This window comes from Miscanthus floridulus, chromosome 19 (assembly GCF_019320115.1).
Source record: "Miscanthus floridulus cultivar M001 chromosome 19, ASM1932011v1, whole genome shotgun sequence".
Lineage (NCBI taxonomy): Eukaryota > Viridiplantae > Streptophyta > Magnoliopsida > Poales > Poaceae > Miscanthus > Miscanthus floridulus.
In genome coordinates, this window is record NC_089598.1 from 106206326 (window position 1) to 106226515 (window position 20190).

Here is a 20190-nt window from a genome sequence, read left to right on the forward strand (position 1 = left end):
ATTGGTGGTGTGTGTGACAGAAATGTTTGTTGTATGTCATGAAAAAAGATAGGTATGTACCATTTGTAGTTGAAGAACGTCGTCTTAGTGTATTTGAGAACAGAAAATAAGTTCTGTACACGCAACTACAAAATGTTGAGGACTATTCGGCTTATCCCATATCGGCTTGTTCTTGCTTACTCCATATTCGGCTTGTTCGGCTTCTTTTTCAGCCGGAACAATGTTTTTCTCTCACAACAATTCAGCCGGAACAGTATTTTTCCAGCCAGTTTCAGCCAAGTTTCAGACCATGCGAACGGGGCCATAAGATGCTAGCGTCATATATAGCACACTCAATTCATGTGATTGTCAAACATAAAGATCATCCACTAAGGGGATGGCAATAATTGGCATGAAAGCAAACCTATCCAGCTGAATCAGAACATTAGATGTGCGGCAAAAGCAATTTCACACGATAACCATAAGAAGCCCTTAAACTTATTATGTGATGCTGCTTGTCGAAGGCTCAAAGCAGGTTCACATGGTTTCATAATTGAACAACACATATGCATAGCGGCATTATGGCTACACATTTACACCAATCATAGTGCCAACTAATATGACAGGCCTGAATAATGTAAGCAGAGCAAACATTAGCTAATCCAGAAGCATTGGTATGGTTTGACCATGCATGAGAATGGCAGCCTTGCAGTTTGTCGACAGGTGTAGGTTGCTTACCCAATTGGTGGTTCAAGGAAATCTCCATCTGTAATGGGAATAAATGTGAAGGTGAAATATTTAGATATTAAGCACAGGAGGACCGCGTGCAAATCATTTCTGCAAGTTTATGGCAATTGTACACATATATTACTTGCGAAAATGGAAAAGCACAGGAGGACCACAGCCAATCACTTATGCAAGTTTATGGCAACTGTGCACATATATTACTTGCGAAAATGAAAATGTGAGCAGCAAAGAATAAGTTATCAAAACCTAAGCGCCTGGGTCCTCTTTTTTCTTTTCAGGTTCACCGTAAGAGTCTTGGCTGACCTCTCGGCGGCGAGCTCTGGTCGGTCGGTGTGTGTCGTTTGTAACCCCCACTTCTCTTAATGAAATACACGCTAAGCGTGTTCTAAAAAAACCTTTACATTAGTAAACTAACCTTATCGCTTGACCAGAGAGTGCAATATGCAAGCTCATATGAGTGCCCTATCGCAAAAGAGGCTGCAAGGAAGACCATTGTCATATTATTAAAAAGATAGGAACTAAGCATAGGCACATCACATACTTGGATGGGCAGGGAGTAGGGGGACACAGAAGCATTGCAATATCACTGGGTCGGCAGAATAGGAAGTGCCTCAGCTCCTTAGATGATGGCTCCATCGCCACTTATAAAGGTATGAACTATAGCATAATAAAAACTGTGTATTATTGATAGGAAGTACCATACAGATATATATAACCTGCATATGTATATAAGCCGGACATTATTGTATGCAAAAAGGGAAATTTGAATATGGGGATGTAGCACCTGCAGTATGGACATCTTGGAAAACTGAGACTGTAAAATAGGAAGACTATTTGAAGCAGCATGGAGACCAAAATTAGACTCTTGAGTTAACTTATCTGTATAAAATCTGCAGAACCATGGATTATGTAATCATAAAATTCACCCAGCGCATAGCAAATGCTGCCATAATATTCAGATAACATATCAAAACTCATCAGTCTACTATCTTTAGTCCTCTGCTCTTAACATTAAGCCAATCACTATTTAGTCCTATGCTCTTATTATTAAGCTATGAACTAAACACACACAAGAAAGATGCTTCGATATATTTTGTGTTAACCTAGGATGCAATAAAAGTTGTCATAATAACCCAATAACATTGGAAACCCATGATCACTCCGTTGTCTTCACTTCTCTGTTCTTATTATTCATCTTTGCATATACATGAGAGATCGTTCCAATATATGTTTTCACATAGGAATGGTAGTGTGGCAAGATGAGGCATAAACAGAGCATCACATACATGCAGGTTTGTCAGATATGAAGTGATACTATTAAGCAAATTATCAAATGAAATCATGATCAGAGAGATCATAAACTTGTTTTATCCACTGCACTCTATGTGCTCTCAGAAAATGTATTCATGTAAGAAGCAGCATAAATACACAAGCTGTGAGGAAATAACATGCTTCAGAACTGCAGCTCGTCAAATAAATTACATAAGCCATGCTAGGTGAGGAGAGGAGGGACATAATATCAAACCAGTTTGAAGAGTGGCATAGAGATGGAAGGCCAAGATACCATATATATATATATATATATATATATATATATATATATATATATATATATATATATATATATATTATCAGCAATCTGTATTTTTTGCCTAACAATAAACTATCAAATCTTATTAGTCATATTATGCTATATCTGCTAACAAATTAGTTACTTTAGGTGTTACAAACTATCAAGTTGTCTTCGTTTCTTCCTTTATTTATTGATTTATTTTTTTGTAGCATGCTCCTTTGTGTAGACTAATACAGAGCATGAATACATTTCTTTTTTTACAGCTATGGCTATGAGGGACAAACAACATAAAGAAAGGAAACATATAAATTAGTGAGTACAAAAGTGCATAATTTACATATGGAAGGATATTTCAAAAGTTGGGGTGGGTATAGCTGTAAATTACCATTGAGTGAGTTGAACCTCCTCGTAGAAGCAGCAGCACACCATCACTTCTAAGATCTATAAATACAATTGGCAGATGTATCATTGTTGACCTCATAGGCACATAACACATTACCATTTTATTAGCACCTCCGTGTTACATACGTAATCTTACAATTTTTGTATTAAGAAAAGGAAAATACAAATGTATAGCCGCTGAAGTGTTGATTAGGAGACCAGGAGGCTAATTAGAGGGTTCGTAAATAACTAAAACATCCCATCATGAAATTAATAATAATGTTCAAACTATTGCCTTACCGTAGCAAACTCTAAAATTGAAATTGACCTCTTTTGATCTCTCCCCAAGCACATTTTGATCACAAATAACAAAAAATGTTTTTCTGAACATGAGGTATCTATGGTTGATGAAATGGCAGAGCTTGTGAATTGACGTGTAGGCAAAACTAATAATCAGTGTCCCTAAAATTCATGAGATTAGGTACCATAAAATTTGGTTAGCTGCACATCGTCCATGTTTTAGGACACAGAAGCTGAGCCATGAATATATATAAGCAGTGATGGAAAAAAGAATTGTGTACTTAACTGAGGAGTGATACATTCAGGTTCGATCTCCCAGCCAAGTCCAGTCTTAGGCAATCAATTGAAATAATCAGAAGGAACTCCATACGTTTCTGAGCTTACCTTTCGGAGGAGGGATCAGATTAGAGCCGCACTTGTAGGCAGAGATGGCACTCACAGACACCGTGGTGGCCAAGAGGGTGGGCGGTAGGAGGGCACCGGAGTTTTGTTGCTGTTGCTTGGCGGGTAGGAGGGCACCACGGGAGTTTGTTGCCGTCGCTTGGCGGTGCAGGAGATCGCGCGGCACCGGCCACCCGTCCATCGGGGACGCGACTGGTGTGGTTGGATGTGAAGAAAGAATCCGACCGTAGAGGACGGCAACATATACGGGGTTTGAGCTCGTCGATTCATTGGAGACTGACAGTGGTGGCTGGCTCTATCTCCATCTAAATCGACATGAACGGGTAGAGTATGCGTGAAAAGAACACCGGTGTGAGCAGCAACCTAGCCCACAGGAAGATGACAACTGAAGGCGACGCAGAGAGAAGAAAGAGGACGAAGAAATCAAAACTTACCACCAATGAAAGTGGCGCATGGACCGAAAAGGGCGGGCGGAGTGCGCAAGTACGACCATCGGTGGAGCGCGTTACGTGCCGGCGCTTCCGCCCCAGGCCTAGCGGCGCCTCAAGCGCCGCCGCCGCCTCCGTCCTTGTTCCGCGTGCAGCCGCTGGCAAGGCTAGCCGTCGCATCTGCGCGCCGTCGCCGAGGAGAAGAAGAGTCGACGAAGCGATCGATGCCACCAGGGCCGGACACGGCATCCGCGTGCAAGGAGGTGGAGGCACTTAAGGCGAAAGTCGACCGGATGCGGCGAGGCCGGTGCCTGCGTCAAGCCCACCGCTGGATCCTACGGTCGCCGGCGAGGGCGGCCCGGCCGCGCGGCGGCGGGCGACAGCGCAGCTAGGAGAGAGAGAAGGAGCGGCGATCGAGGGTAGAAGAGAGGCGTGCGACCTGTCGGGTCACGGTTGACCGATAGAACATATCGGCTATCCAGAGGCCGACAGGGCAAGGCCTGATAAGGTTACACTGGCCAGTCATGTTTAGTCCGGCTGGGGGCCCAGCCGGCTACTGGACTGCCGATAGTCGGCTACTGGACTGTCGATTACCACGAGCCGAATACTATATTTACAATTCTCAAATGCTATCTTTGCAATTATTCGTTGAAAAAATATTATTTAAAAAAAAACTGTTATTGAAGTGTTGCTCTTCCATAGTTTCATGGAAGCTAGCACTGGTAGTACAGCACGCCGGCACAGCAGCACACACTTGAAACCGTCCAGTTATAGAACTTAGAAGCATACAGTACTTTCCATCTAGAGATAGAACAATCCCTGCTTGTGTCGAGTGTCGAGTTGTCGACCGGCCGCCGGAATGAGCCGCGGCAGCATCGCTGCCTTCGCCTCGTACAGGCCGCCATGTCAGTGGGACATCTCCTCGTGCCCGATCCCGCCTACCGGTGGTGGCAGTGACGAGGTGCACCTCTCCGACGGCGTCTCCTACAACCACAACGGCCGGCCCATCCCGGTGGCGGCTCTGAAGGCGCTCATCGCCAAGAAACCCGAGCTCGCGGCCGAGTGCGGCGCCACCGCCGACGACGTGGACACGGGCCGCGCCACCGGCCTCGTGTTCGTGTCGGAGAGGGAGGAGGGCCTGGAGACGCTGCACGTGGCTCTGCGCTTCGACGGCAAGGTAGCGGTGAAGGTGCTGAGCCTGGCCGACATCTACGGCGCCGACGCCTTCGGCGGGGTGCGCATGGAGGACAGCGGCTTGGCTCCCGACGCCGCCGCCGACCCTTGCATCATCTACGTCTCCACCAGGAAGCCGGTGGAGAAGCGGCGCACCCCTTAGACGGTGGTGTACCGGACCAACCTCAGGACCGGCGAGACGGAGACGCTCACTCCAGAGGGGGAGTACGATCTGATCGAGCCCCGCCTTGTCGCCGTCGGGGAAGAGGGTGGCCGTGGCCAACTTCAGTGACAACGGATGGAGCGGCGAGATCGAGCACCTCAAGACCGACATTATTCTGATGAACGTGGACCGGAACGCGCAGGGCGGCAAGCCGCTGGACGACCGTGCAAGGTGCATCCAGGACTCCGGCTGGCCGTCTTGGGGCAGCGACAACGTCATCTTGTTCCACAGAGCGGTGGACAAGAGAGACGACCCCAAGAATAGCGACAGGCTCACGCCGCACTGGGGCGTGTACCGCTACGACATCGCCGCCGGGCGCACCGAGCGCGTCACGCCGGAGAACATCTACGCCATGACTCCGGCGGCCACCAGCGAGACCAAGGTGGCCGTGGCCACCATCCGCCAGAGAACCAACCAGATGGGCGGCGCGCGCGACGCGGACATGCTCCGCCACATCGAGGTCTTCGACCTCGCCGCCCCCGGCGACCAGCCGGCTGTGAAGATCACCCAGGTCGTGTGGCCCAAGGCCGACCACTACAACCCCTTCGTGCTCCATGGCGGCGCCTGCATCGGGTACCACCGCGCCACAACCGAGAGGCTGCTGGAGCATGTAACCGACGATCATCATCAGGATTCAGTAATCAGTAACGTGTTTAATTTGCATGATCTTGTTGCTTATGGAGTGTTTGCATTGCATTATTACACCCGGCCGGCCAGACTGGGAAAAGCAACGTGGCGAGGAGCTTCGACAAGCTGCAGTTGGCGCACAAGGATGTGTTCAGGGTGTCCGGCGTCTTCCCCACCGTCTCCTCCGACGGCTCCAAGCTCGCCTTCGTTGACAACGAGTTCAAGGGCGTGTGGGTCGCCGACGGACGACGTGGGCTGCGTGTCGTCTGGGAGGTATAGTCCATGGGAATGGGGATATTCTCACCAGAGTTCAGAGATTTTCAATTGATTTCATTTGAGCTAGTAGCTATCTGTTTAATTTCGTTCTCGTTCGTCAATGCATTCGATCATATGGGTAAAATTCGCAGTGGAGACGGCCGAACAGTGTCTTCTCGACCGCGTGGAACCACGACCCGGACAAGGACGTGCTGTACGTCTGCGTCGGCCCGGCGTTCAGTGCCGACAGCCGGCTGGAGATCCACGCCATCTTCGACGCGTCGGGAGACGACCCGCAGTACCGGAAGCTCACCGCGGGAGGCTTCAACAACGCCTTCCCGAGGAGCAACCCGGCGGGGACCAAGATCATGTTCAGGTCGACCAAGGACGCGCCGCCGCCGCCGCCGCCGGGAGGTTTCAGGCAAAAGAACCTGTACATCATGGAGGACGCCATGGTGGGGGAGTCGGCCGGGGGGACACGGCTGACCGACGACGACTGGACCGACACCCATTGCCAGTGGTCCCCCAGCGGCGACTGGATCGTCTTCTCGTCCTCGCGCCACAAGCCGGACGGCGCACCGACGACGGACAACAACTTCCTCGACCCCGGCTACTTCGGCGTGTACCTGGTGAACCCGGCGAGCCCCACGGCCGTCGTCAGGGTGATGACGAGCGCGCTGCCACCGGTGCCCCGCGGGCCTGGTGGCACCGTAGTGGCCGGCCCCGGCCACGTCAACCACCCCATGTTCAGCCTGGACGGCAGGAGCATCGTCGTCACCGCCGACCTCGCCGCGGTGTCCGTCGAGCCCATCTCCACGCCCTACGGCGACATCTTCTCGTTCGACATCGACCCCGTCGACATCCACAAGAACGAGGACATCCAGAGGTTTCACGCCGTTACGCACAGCCGCTACGAGTACCCCACGCCGGTGTGGACCCAGTTCGCCATTGACGACCCCAAAGCTCCGTGGAAGATGCTGGTGGCGCTAGACTCTGGAGCTCACAACTACAAGCCGGCGTGCCCCTATATGCTTTCTGACGGTGGCCAGAGCTGGCACATGACTGGACACCTCGTCATCCCACAGAGACACTGCTTGTGCTAGTGCTAGTGCTGAGCTGAGCTGAACCTGAGATGAACATCGCGTCGACGCCAATCGTTCAGCATTCCGACATTGTAATGTTTCCGAGGAAGAAAGGTTGTCTTTTCCGTCTGAAAAATGCAAGCCGTGTAGGATTGAAGCTACAGAATGCGGCCAACAGATAAAGGGCATGGCTGGTAAACTGACACAGCTGTGAGTTGGCTTGCCCTGCCATCGTCAGCACATTCATTCATCATTTGCCCATACTTGTAATGATAATACGGAACTACCGTCTCTTTGACCATTTAACGTCGAAAACAAGAACATAAATAAATAACTTGCACAACAGGCCGTTATTTTTCAACCTTGATCATTTTTCGTTTTTCTTTCATCTAGGTTCCGTCCTTCCTCAGTAGTCCAAGGATTACCAAGTAGTGTTGTAACCTTGGCACTCTACTTCTACTCAATGAAACACGTGTCACAAGGATATGTTTGTGGAAAAAAAAAACATGTAAAAGACACGCTCCAAGTGTCAGAGCCAGACAAATTAATTCTTTTTACTGGTTTTAAAGATGGTTTTGTATTTGTAAAAAAATAAAATCTGGTTTGCTATATAAAATTCATAAGTAATTTATGTTAATGAAATCAGAAAAATATGAAGTTGGTAACAAATTTTCTACCTAGTTGGACCATTTTGGGAAATGTTCAATCTCATATACAGACCATCGGATAAGAGTAGTAAGGACATACTAAACCGATATGTTTGAACACCTTCAAATTGGGAATTAAGGGAGGTTCAACTCAACTTCGTGGCGGAAAGTTCACTTGGTGGAGTGAAACAGAACCCGAGTTTTTTTTTTTTTAGATCTGGTCCCTCCGCTGGAGCGTCGCCGGACCAGACGGAAGTTGCGACCGATGGCCCAATATCAACCGGCCCACATTAACGGAGCCTACCTGAAAAAAGGAGGAATAGCGATCCAAGGCCCATGAGTTTCCTAAAAAAAGGAAGTTTCATCGTGGCCCAAGGTTTCGTCGCCCTTTTGGCGCCACAACTGAGGAGAGAAGAGCCCGCTGAGCCGTCGCCGCCGCCGCCGTGGATGCTAAGGCCCCGGCCGCCGGCCGAGGGATCAGAGGCCACCTCTCTTTCTTCGTGTCTTGTCTAATAATTGCACGAAGAGAGGCATTTCCATCATCTCTTGTGTGTACTTCCTGATCGGCTTGTAAATATGGGCAGTTGTATTGTATCTATGTGAATATAGATATAATACATTTATCATCCCTTTATCATATCCTTGGTCTTGGATGGTAAATTATCCAAGAGACGGCAAATCATGAATGAATGTGCTGACAATGACAAGGATCCAGATCCAGCCTCCTGGTTTTTGGTGTATATACGTACAATAAAATATAAAAGACAGGGCAAGCCAACTAACAGCTCTGTCAGTTTAGCAGCCATGTCATTTCTCTCTTGGCTGCCTTCTGCAGCTCCTTCAATCCTACCATCCAGGCACTGGAGCAGAACCAAGATTTCTGCACTGCACTTGCAGAAGGTTCAGCATTTGGATACGAAAACTGCTCGGATTCAGATGAGAAAACAAAAGGTTTTCTTCGCTGAAAACATCACAGTCTGATGGCTCAGCTGCTGAACGATCGGCATCCACGGACGGCGTTCAGCTCAGGCTCCGCAACGCAACAGACAGACAGACAATTTGGATGCTCCGGGAGTTCCCTCCCACGTTCTTGGGACCTTGCAGACGTTTGGTTCCTGGTGGTTGGCAACTTGGCAAGGCACCGCACCGCCGCCGCCCGCCGGCAAGGGCACATGACGACGCCTGATGATACGGCGCCGCCGCTGGTCACGGACGGACATCGCATCACACCACATGGATGGAGGATGGTCTATCTCGTCGGGGAGCAAGAAGAATAGGTGAATTCCGACCAGACAAACAGCTCGTATCGCGGCAAGCAGAGCAGCTCACCTTACCTGACCTGAATACACATGGCGTTGCCATCTGCAGCCTGCAGGTCCACATGTTTACATTACATTTTACATGCGGACCTGGCGATGATTCGCTGGCCTACCTGCCAGTTTCGCAGAGGCCATTCTTATTCCTGCATCGTCTCTCCTGTTCCTGCAACGCAAGGCATGAACTGTACTGACACTGGGATTTGTTTATGCACCAAATTGGAGCGTGCATGAACCTTCCTTGAATTTGTTTAATATACTAATATACTGCTGGATGGAAGTTGGATTCTCTGCTCCAGTTAGTAGTATCTCAGTTACCTCGTTCATCCATGCATGTCATGACTCAACAAGCTAAAATTTTGCACCTGTCTTCTTCATCCCTTGCTCCTCCTCCTCCGAGCACTTCTCCCTCTTCTCTGCTTCTGCTTCACAGTACTCCTCCAAGGTAACCGCTAAATTTCTCAGAGTCAAGCCACCCAGCATGCTTAAACAAATTTGTGTAGCAGTAGAGCTTACACTTTCTGTTCCCTTCTCTTTTTTGTTTTTTTAATTAAAGAACCGTTTCAGTTCGAATTGTTTCTTGTGTTACTTTACACGGAGTTTTTTTTTTTCCAGAAATGTTATACAACACATATGTGTTTTAGCACAAAAAAAACACATGGATTTTTAGTCCACCGGATCATTGCCTCAGTTTGTCTGCATCCGCCAGATCTGCCAAGCCGTGGTCGTGTCAGGTATGCGCGTGGTGAGCGTCCCAGTCTTGTCGGAGCAGATGACGGTGGTGCAGCCGAGGGTCTCGACACTAGGCAGCTTCCTGACGAGCGCATTCTTGGCAGCCATCTTCCTGGTCTCGAGCGCGAGGCAGGTGGTGATGACGCTGGGCAGGCCGATTTGTCCTCTTATCCTTACATAGAAAAAAATTATTTCTTGTGATATGTGGATCTGTGATCTTGTGATTTGTGATTATCTGGAGGTAGAAGAAGGTTGGATGTAGAAGAGGGATGGAGGTTGTTGGATCTTAATTCTATGGTGTAAAAAAATTCACGTGTTGAAACTACATAAAACACATGGTCATTGAGTAGACGGACTCGTTTTTTTTCCTTCTTCCATGAGTCAACAATCAAACTTTTCCATTGCTCTTACGCTCGTTCGTCTGAGCTCCTGTTGCTTGATGTTCAGACAAGTTCACAAGTCGCAATGTGTTACTGATCAGTGAGAGCATTGTGATTACCAGGAGCAGACGCCGCGAAGTTCACCATCACCAACAGCTGCGGCTACACGGTGTGGCCAGGCATCCTCTCAAACGCCGGCGCGCCGCCGCCGTCCACAACGGGCTTCGCGCTGGCCCCGGGGCAGTCGGCCACGGTCACCGTGGCCGTGTCGTGGTCGGTCCGCATCTGGGCGCGCACGCTCTGCGCCACCACCACCTCCACGGCCGCCTTCGCGTGCGCCACCGCCGACTGCGGCTCGGGCACCGTCGAGTGCTCCGGCCGCGGCGCCGCGCCGCTGGCAGAGCTCACGCTCGCCGGCGGCTCCGGCGGGGACGACTTCTACGACGTCAGCCTCGTGGACGGCTTCAACGTGCCGATGCTCGTCGCGCCGCGGGCGTCGCCGGCCGCCAACGGGAGCAACAGCTGCCGGCCCACGGGGTGCGCCGCCGACCTGAACGCGGCGTGCCCCGCGGAGCTCCGCGTCGCGGGCAACGGCTCGGGGGCTGCGCCGGCCGTGGCGTGCAGGAGCGCGTACGAGGCGTTCGCGGCGGCCGAGTACTGCTGCAGCGGCGCGTACGGGTCGCCCGGGACGTGCGAGCCCACGGCCTACCCGCGTGCCCCTCCGCCTACAGCTACGCGTACCACGACGCCACGTCCACCTTCACCTGCGCTTCCGCGGCCGCCGGCAGCGGCTACGACGTTGTCTTCTGCCCCAGTGCGTCCAGGTAACACTGCCCTGCGCCCCATCACCGGCCGCACCGCGCGCCTGTCCCAGACACCTATGCCGCTCGCTCTCTTGCCGTCCATCCGACCGTTTCCCATCGCCGTTGTGCACACCGCTGACTCAGCCATGGCCGCGGGAGCGCATGTGCCGTGGCACCTCAGATCAACGGCGGAGCCAGGATTTTTACATGGGATATGCCGAACCAAAAAATTCATATGCAAACCGGTAAAAACCATTTAGCAATTCGGTAAAGTTTCATAAAAAATGCCCAACAATTCAGTACACAACTACTAAATAGCATAATAAGTCTTAAATTACAGTACAAATAGTCCAAAACAACGTACTAATAGTTTGGAATATAAACAACACAAGCTTCAATAACAAATAAGATTACAGCACTATTTTTTGGGCCTACGCTTTCTAACAGCCATGAAAGTGTTGATTACATCATTTTCCTTCACATCTTCCAAAATGTCTCTCTCAATGAACGTGACAAGGCAGTCATCCAAAAGACTATCACTCATCTTATTTCTCCGCTTGGTTTTAACAAAATCCATACTAGAAAATGCCCTCTCTACATTTGCGGTCGCCACCGGTAGAAGCAATACCATTTTGAGACCAGTTGAATAGTGTTTCTCTCTCACACAACCAGCCAGTTTTAGCTAAATTTCAGACCAGCGAACGAGGCCTATGTTGTAATTGTTTTATCTTGATGTTGTAAAAGTAGATCGGAGGATGTTGCATATGTTACAAGTGTTATGAGAGGCATGTTCAAGCTTTTGTTCAAAATATTTTATTTATTTTTCCAGACTATGTTGCAATTATTTTTTATGTGGATGTTGCATATGTTGCAACAGTATGTTCTAAATATTTTAATTGTTTGTCTTATGTTGCAACAAGTGTTTCATGTTAAAAGTTACAAGTGTTTTATTTTAGATGTTTTATGTGTTTCACACATATGTTGCAAAAGCATGTTTTTAATGTTTTATCTGTTTTTAGTCTTATGTTACATTCATGTTGCAAGTGTTTTATATTATTCGGTTGAGGGCCGACGGATGGGGCACGCAACGCGGCTGACGGACGGGGGCACTAGGGGCCGGCAAACAAGAGTGCTGCGGTTGAGGCGCGCTGGGTGCGTGCTTATCCTCAGCTGCTCATCCTAGCTCTTGAGAGAGTGCCGCCCACGCAGAGAGAGACGAGGGGGTCAGAATGCGCGCTTGGGGCAGAGCAAAGGTGGACGGGGAGCAGGCTTGACTAGGAGCTGGGCATGTTTCGGTTCGCCGCTGCGGGCACCGGACGTCCGGGCACTGGTGCCTCTCACGATGAATCGTATGTCAGGACGATTTAACTAATATGGCTTCATGTTTTTAGTATCTTTCTGTAGATATGAGAAATGTTTAGCTTAGAATAAAAGTTAGAACTTTAATAAGAACGGAGGGAGTATAAATAAATTTGGTGCGCCACCAGATGGAGCCAGTTCCGTGGGATGGCAAGCTCAAACCACTAATTAGGCTGAACTAAAGTTTATATATAGGTCCAAAGACAGACAAAAATCCCGTATCACGTTGCATGGGAAAAATGGGCGTCCCTCAGAACCATTACATTCCTAAACACCAGGCATTGAGTGGAGCTCCCCAATATCATATTTTCCTACTAAGCGGGAGCTATAGCTAGACTCCAAACAAATCCGGAAGACGAGACCACGCCTACAGCTCGTCCTTGTCGTAGGACGGCTCCGATTCCTCCTTGGCCGACTCCTTCTCTTCCACCTCCGGCTGTTCCTCGGCCTCGTCTTCCTCCTCCACGGTGGCGTCGGGGCTCAGGTCCAGGCTCTTCTGCACCGACTTGTAGATGCTGGACGCGAACTCCTTGGGGTCAGGGAGGTTGAAGCCGCTCTCCATCAGGGCCGTCTGGTACACCAGCCTCGCCGTGTGCTTCAGCTCCTCGCTCTGTTGTTTCAGTTGCACCAACGGACAAACGAATTAACATCGATCAATTAGCTTCAATTCAACCTCCCATGATCCCATGGTTTTGTATGTAAAGCTCTTACGAGGAAGTGCAGGTAAGGTAAGGTACCTCGTTGTCCTGGGCGACCTTGTCGCGGAGCTCCTTGATGATGGGGTGCCTGGGGTTGATCTCGAGCACCCTCTTGCCGCGCATGTACGCCTGCTTGCTTGAGTCCGACAGAGTCTGCGCCTGCATGATCTTCTCCATGTTGGCGCTCCACCCGTACTTGGAGGTGACGACGATGCAGGGGGTGTTGTGCAGCCGGTTGCTGATCTTCACCGAGTCCACGTTCTCGCTCTCAAGGGCCTTCTTCCACCAGTCGGTCAGCTCCTTGAACGACTCCTTGAGGTCCTTGAGCTTCGAGTCCTTGCCCAGCTTCAGGCCCTCCTTGGACACGTTCTGGAACTTCTTGTCCTCGTAGTCCATCAGGTATTGCATCAGGTACTCGTCCACAGGGTCAGTGAAGAAGATAACCTGCAAAACAAAACAAGTGCAGCTTTAGTTCACAAGCTGCATCCAGATCCCAAATCCCAATGAAAAAGCAAAACTAAAAGGGACAAAACATTTGACGCAGTGCCCCAGCCTTGATTCCAGAATGGATAACTATTTTACATCAAGATCAGCAACATACCTCATAGTTCTTCTTGGTTAGCCTCTCAAGGAATGGAGACTTCTCCAGCTGCTCTTTGCTGCTTCCCGTGATGTAGAAGATGTCTTTCTGCCCTGGCTTCATCCTTGAAATGTACTCATCAAGGGAGGCAAGTTTGCCATCCGACTTGGTACTGAGGCAAGCAAATATAAGATCAGTTTTCTTTTACCCAAAACATACGATTCAAGACAATGTTTGGAAAAGAATAAGAAAGGACAAACCTCTCAAATCTAAGAAGCTTTGCAAGGCGGTTCCTGTTAGTTGCGTCTTCAATGATACCCAGCTTGATTGATTTGCCAAACTCATTCCAGAACTTGGCGTACTGGCCCTTCTTCTCCTCCACCTCACTTTTCTCTTCATCTGATTACAGAAGATTTTTTTAATACTGTAATGGTAAGTATATGACTTGCACTCATTGTGGAAAAACCCCATTACCTGTCTTATCCTTGTTGCTGTACTCATCAGGGTCTTCTTCAGCAAGTTTCCTAATCATATCAAGAGCTTTGCGGATCAGCTTCTTCTTGATGGTCTTGAGACTGCTATGTTGTTGAAGCATTTCTCGTGACACATTCAGGGGCAGTGTGTCTGAGTCAACAATACCCTAAAGACAAAATTACTGTAAGATTTTGTCTGCTATATCAATGAATTGAATTGAATAGTATATGTGTGTTCTTGAAATAGTAATACCGTACCCTCAAAAAGCTGAGATACTTCGGAAGAAGGTCATCGAATTCATCAGAGATGAAAACTCTTCTAACATACAGCTTGAGGTTTGACTTGTTACTGTTGTAGTAACTCTCATAGAGATCATGTGGAGCCTTCGGAGGAATGAAGAGCAAAGCTTTGAACTCAACATCTCCTTCAGCAGTGAAGTGGCTCCAACCCATAGGCTTGTCATCACCAAAGTCCTGAAAAAGAATTGTTAAGTTATACAAATGTTTTGTCAACAAGACCCACAAACAAAGCTTTCTTTGGCAAAAAAAATCATTGAGTACTACTAAGTCAACGCTACAGTATTTACCTTCGCTAGTGAGTGGTAAAACTTTGAGTACTCTTCATCAGTAACCTCCTTTGGGCTGCGAAGCCATACAGCCTTCACATCATTCAGAAGTTCCCATTCAGAAGTAGTCTCCTTTATTGTCTTCGTCTTGGGCTTTTTCTCTTTCTCTTCATCTTCTTCTGTCTCTTCCTCTGTAGTTTCTGGGGCTGTTAAGAAACACATGATGCGTTAGCACCAACACACATAACTACCATCTCAGGAGAATAAACAACTTCACGAAAGACTTACTTGAATCCTCTTCATCACTTGTCTCACCCTCATCAGCTGGCACTTCAACATCAACCTCCTTGGTTGACCACAAATATATAGGGAAGTTGATGAACTCAGAGTACTTCTTCACCAAATCCTGCATAAAAGAGAATTCAAATTAAACACTTGTAACCACAGATGCACAAACAGATATACTTGTCTTATAAGGTCTATAAGGGATGTGTTTCATTATAATGTGTCCAACCCAAGTAGTGGACATGAAAAACAGGTACTCCTATATGTTTCACTTGCTCTCACACAGTTAGGCGAGGGTAAGGCTTGCCACTGACACCCTTCGCCAGACCCCGTACAGAGCGGGAGCTGTCTGCACTGGGTACGCCCTTTTTTTATTAATGAATGCACTCAATGAAAATGGAAAATTATTGCCAGAGCCAGTTGTGAGAGCTGTTTCACTGAGTCATCAGGTCACGGGTTCGAAGCAGCCTCTCCGCAGATTTTGCGGGGGGAAGGCTTGCCTCGGTTTTTTCCCTTCCCCAGACCCCACTCATGTGGGAGCCTCCGGCACTGGGTCTGCCCTTTTTATTGGCAGAGACAGTTGCTAAGCAATCTGCCATTGCTGTAAAACCGAAACATATTGACCACTCGACTTCTGAAAAGATCTAATTCAAATTCCTAGTTAGCACTGTTGGGGTCATGTCCAAGTCTAACAAAATATGTTGATTTCAGATAACACTGTTGGACTTCAACTTGAGATACAGATACAAGCTAAAAACTACATCAGTACCCATTGTATATTTTGCGGCAGAAGCCAATTAACCCAAATAAAAGACAAATGAATGTGTTGATACCTTTAGCTTATCCTCTTCCAAGTACTCCTTGGCCTCATCTCGCAGATGTAATCTTATCTCAGTTCCACGGCCAAGGGGCTCATTCCATGTATCCTCAGAGATAGCAAATGATCCATCAGCTTTTGATTCCCACACATATCTAAAAGAGTACAACACCATAATAACATTAGGCAACCACATAGGTAAATCAAGACATGAATAAAAAACCAGACAGAAATATCTTACTGTTTATCATCATTGTGCTTGCTGACCACTTCGACATAGTCAGCAACCAAGTACACAGAGTAGAAACCAACACCAAACTGTCCAATAAGATTGAGGTCACCTCCAGACTGCATCTTTTCCATAAAAGCTGCAGAAGTTGCAAATAATTCAAATTATTTGAGAGCATAATCCTATTATATTTAACAAATATTTTTTTTGAAAACATATATTTAACAAATATTGGATTGCAGTAATCAGGCGGAAAGATGAAAGAACAGTACCTGAAGTTCCAGACTTAGCAATGGTTCCGAGGTTCTTAATAAGATCTTCCTTGGTCATACCAATACCCCTATCCCGAATGGAGAGGATCTTCTTCTCTTTGTCCAACTTAATCTGCATTAGCATAGGCCAGATGCCTTAAGGTCCAATTCTAAAGCAAGATATGATTCCAAACAAAAAAAAAAGGCTCTCGACACTGAAATCTCACATACCTGAATCTCAAGCTTTGCAGTGTCACCTTCACCCAGAACCTCCTTATCAGTAAGGGAAAGGAACCTAATCTTATCCAACGCCTACAGACATGCAGAACACCAGTGTTAGTTTCAAGCATCCACAATGCAGAGTAAACACAGGGATCAGATGCAATACATACATCAGAGGCATTGGAGATGAGCTCCCTCAGGTAGATATCCTTGTTGCTGTAGAGTGAGTTAATGATGATGTCCATGAGTCTGGACACCTCAGCTTGGAACTCAAACTTCTCGGCTGAGCTCCTGAGAGTCTTCCTAGAGATAGACTCGGCTTCCCTGCACACAACAAAACCATATTGTTCATAAAAGTATCGCTACATGACAAAGCGGTAATAATCAGCACTGATCAGAAGGCCGTGCGCACCTCTGGGCAACGTCAGAGTCGGTGGACAGGCCATGAGGGACAGCACCAAGCTTCTCCTCTACCTTCGGTGGGTTAGCTAAGTCATCGCTGCTCTCCTCAGCATTCACTTGTAGCTTCTTAGCTGCAGTATAGGCAGGATCAGAACAAGAATGAAATTCCACAAGCATTCACTTGTAGCTTCTTAGCTTTTGGCATGCATGTACAGCACAGTAAATGGAAACCAGAGCTGCCTCTAGACGACAAGGTCCTTTTTCTTTTTTTGACATTATGCAAGGTCCTTTTAATTCACCAAGAGTAGTATGATAGTAGGGACATGTGCAGAGTCCTCAAATTTACTAAGAATAGTATGATATACTAGAGCACTTAATCAGTCAAATGAGCAGTACATTTACCCCGCAGATAAGATCCAGGTAGGTAACAGCTAAAAATGGATGAAGTTACAGGTCTAAACCCCATTAAACTCCCAAACGGAACAAACCACATGTTCATCACCAGAGAAAGAAAATGTAAAGAGCACCCTGACGGATCTGAGACCTAGTCAGCAATCTGCCAATCTCGAACTCGAAACAAACCCTGCCATTACATTGGATCGAAGAGAGCAGGAGCTCACTTCCCCATCTAGCGGCAATTATAAACGCGAGATCTGACAACAAATTGGAATAGAAATTTCTAGCGGAGATCGCATCTAGTGCCACCATCCTCTGCTTCAACGAATCTAGCAGCAGCTACGACCGACTCCTTCCGGCCGGAAATTTACCGCACGATCCATCACAGGGGGTGCTCATATGCAGACAAACGGGACAGGAAACACTGCGCAAAACTAACATGAGCTGACGGTCAGAGCTAAGTAGTGATCGGGCGAGACGGAATCTGCCACCAATCGCCACGTCATCCGCGGGATCGACAAACCACAAAAACAACGGGAAAAAAAAAACTGGAGATCTCCAGCTCGCGGGGACATGCCTGGGTCGGGGAGGGTGGTGAGGAGGAAGAGGAGGAGCAGCGCGGAGGAGAGCGCCCACTTGCGCATCGTCGTCTCGCCTCGCTTCGCTTCACTCGACGGAGCACCACCAGACACCAGTGATGAGTTCGTCGCGCTCTGCGCCGGAGACGAAAGGCCCTTTAAAACGGGCCGGGGCCAGGAGACCCGTGCGCCCGGTCCACGCGGGTGCGATCCGGCCACGTGGACGAGCGGACGGTACCGATTGGATCTATTCCACGTGGCGGTTTTTCACTGGGCGACGCCAGCGGACTTGACGTGGTGCGGGAGCGGGGGGAGGGCCTCTGCCGTCCGATGGGGAGATCTGCGTGCTCCAAGGGCTGGGATCTCGTGTGCGCCCTGAATGGGGGACACGTGGAGCGATGTGATTGGACAAAGGCCGGGTCACCCACGTCGATGTGCTGCTAGAAAGTTCGAAGCGCGTGCTTACCGGATAATCTTGTTCAGGAAAGGGGAGTTGTGGTGGGGTGGCCCACAAGTCAGTCAACGGGCGTTGACGAACGACCGATCGATGGCCGTGCTTGAAACGCTAATGGTGCTGGACCTTAATGCTGATTGTGCCACCAGGCATTTCGTCAGTCTTCTGAAGGCCAAAGCTCACTGGGATGCAAATATGTGTCTTGTACCTAAGGCCCTGTTCGCTGGGAGGAATCTGGATCAGGGTTCAAAATTTCGGTGAAATTTCGCGAAATTCGGTAATTTCGGTGGTGGCCGAAAGAAAAATCCGAAATTTTGTAATACACTAATACATGTGTTATATAACTTTAGACTCAATTTTTTATTGTTTATATTGCATATTTTTTATTCAATAAATGTGTAGTCATAAATCGTACTAATATTTATTTAGATTTAAATGTTTTTTTAGAAAAAGCATACTTCATGTGCTAGTCTCTAAAAAAAAAATTCGCCGAAATTTCGGCCGAATTTCGTGAAATTCGGTAGTTTCGGTGGTGGACGAAATTTTTGCAATACCGAAATTGAAAACCCTGATCTGGATAAATCTGAAGGAATTTATGAGAGCGTGAACAATATAAACCAACCGTAAACAGTGAATTCCGGCTAGTTTATATAACACAATTCTGGCTAGTTTATATAACACAATGAACAGTGTAAACCAACCGTAAACGTGAATACCGGCCGAACGACGCCTAAAACCCAATGAAGGCTTTGTTTTGTTCAAGTACAAATCACACGTTGTACATGTTACTACTAACTATTTGTTTCTTCAAACCTCATGGGATTTAATCTGAAAAAAATACGGCACCAACGCTTCATGGGATTTAATTATGAGAAGATACGGGCAGCCATAACTTTAATAACAAGTTAAATTGTAGAATTTTAGATCAGTTTCTCCTTTAAAAATTATTATATTTATCACCTTTCGAGAAGCCAAATAGTTTTACACCAAGGCTTCTTGAAAACCAAATAACCATGTGTTCGTTGCGCGAACCACACATAAGTAGACTTGCCTTGTTAGTAATCATGGTCAAGTTCATCTTCTAATGCATGCGGCCTCCCTCCTATCCGTCAATGAGTTAAACCACCCCTCTCCCCAAAATAATCCATGACCGCCAAAAATCTTCTCCAGTGACTTCATGCAAATCCAATAACCTCTACTCCTCTAATGAAGTCTAACAACCCCGAGCAAAAGGTTAGTGGCTAGGTTTTGAAGTGGGGGTCTGTGGGTAATTATGTTCTCTATAAGAGGCTGTTTGGATCCTTTTATTTGGAGAAATTAAAATCTATTTAATAAATTAAGCTATTTGGCTTGGAATTTGACATTTCACCACTTTTTTAAGTTCGCATATAAACCTATCTCAAATTCATAGGGTGAGAGATAGAAATTAATTCTATAGATCACAGTTCTATGTTTCTACTTTGCAACTTATAAGTTATAACACGCTCTTCAACTCACTCCCCTACGGTAGAAATGTAACACATAAGTATCTGTCTCATATATCTAACAATAATATACAAATATAATTCATGTACAACCATATTAGCTTAGTTAATATATGTCTAAATTATAATTATTAAAATAAATTCAATTCTAACGATTCAAATGGGGCCTAGTTGTAAAAGGGGTCTATAAGGAGTATTTCGGTTGAGGCAGTGGTGAGGCAGGGCGCTGGGAGATGCAAAATTGGGTGGAACCAGCGGCGGCGATAGTGACGGAGACAAGGGCACTTATTCCAGAGTTAAAGAAGGTACCGCAATGGGCTACCGCATGCTGCTAATCCTTACGAGACG

The 20190-nt window shown here is 47.5% G+C and overlaps 1 protein-coding gene, 1 long non-coding RNA gene and 2 pseudogenes across 9 annotated transcripts; 2 read left to right on the top strand and 2 right to left on the bottom strand.

Annotated features, from left to right (window-relative positions):
- Window positions 1-403: 403 nt before the first annotated feature.
- Window positions 404-4256, bottom strand: LOC136528264 (uncharacterized). Of its 8 annotated transcripts, XR_010777032.1 has the most exons (5): window positions 3817-4256; window positions 3365-3687; window positions 2685-2740; window positions 1511-1616; window positions 404-1383 (listed from the first exon to the last, which is right to left on the bottom strand). It is a non-coding gene; the product is annotated as an uncharacterized lncRNA (long non-coding RNA). The 8 variants fall into 8 exon arrangements; XR_010777030.1 differs by having other exon boundaries at window positions 1511-2740; XR_010777028.1 differs by having other exon boundaries at window positions 2685-3687.
- Window positions 4257-4516: 260 nt separating this feature from the next.
- Window positions 4517-7191, top strand: LOC136526557 (uncharacterized; annotated as a pseudogene).
- A 1606-nt stretch (window positions 7192-8797) lies between these two features.
- Window positions 8798-11073, top strand: LOC136526558 (thaumatin-like protein 1; annotated as a pseudogene).
- A 1477-nt stretch (window positions 11074-12550) lies between these two features.
- LOC136527512 (endoplasmin homolog) lies at window positions 12551-18030 on the bottom strand. Its single transcript, XM_066520268.1, has 15 exons — window positions 17904-18030; window positions 16941-17061; window positions 16699-16852; window positions 16538-16618; window positions 16328-16439; window positions 16068-16194; window positions 15843-15981; window positions 15013-15130; window positions 14746-14930; window positions 14417-14632; window positions 14160-14325; window positions 13946-14084; window positions 13707-13857; window positions 13145-13549; window positions 12551-13017 (listed from the first exon to the last, which is right to left on the bottom strand). The coding sequence occupies exons 1-15, from the start codon at window positions 17968-17970 to the stop codon at window positions 12775-12777; spliced, it is 2424 nt and encodes an 807-aa protein (XP_066376365.1). The 5' UTR covers window positions 17971-18030; the 3' UTR covers window positions 12551-12774.
- Window positions 18031-20190: the final 2160 nt, after the last annotated feature.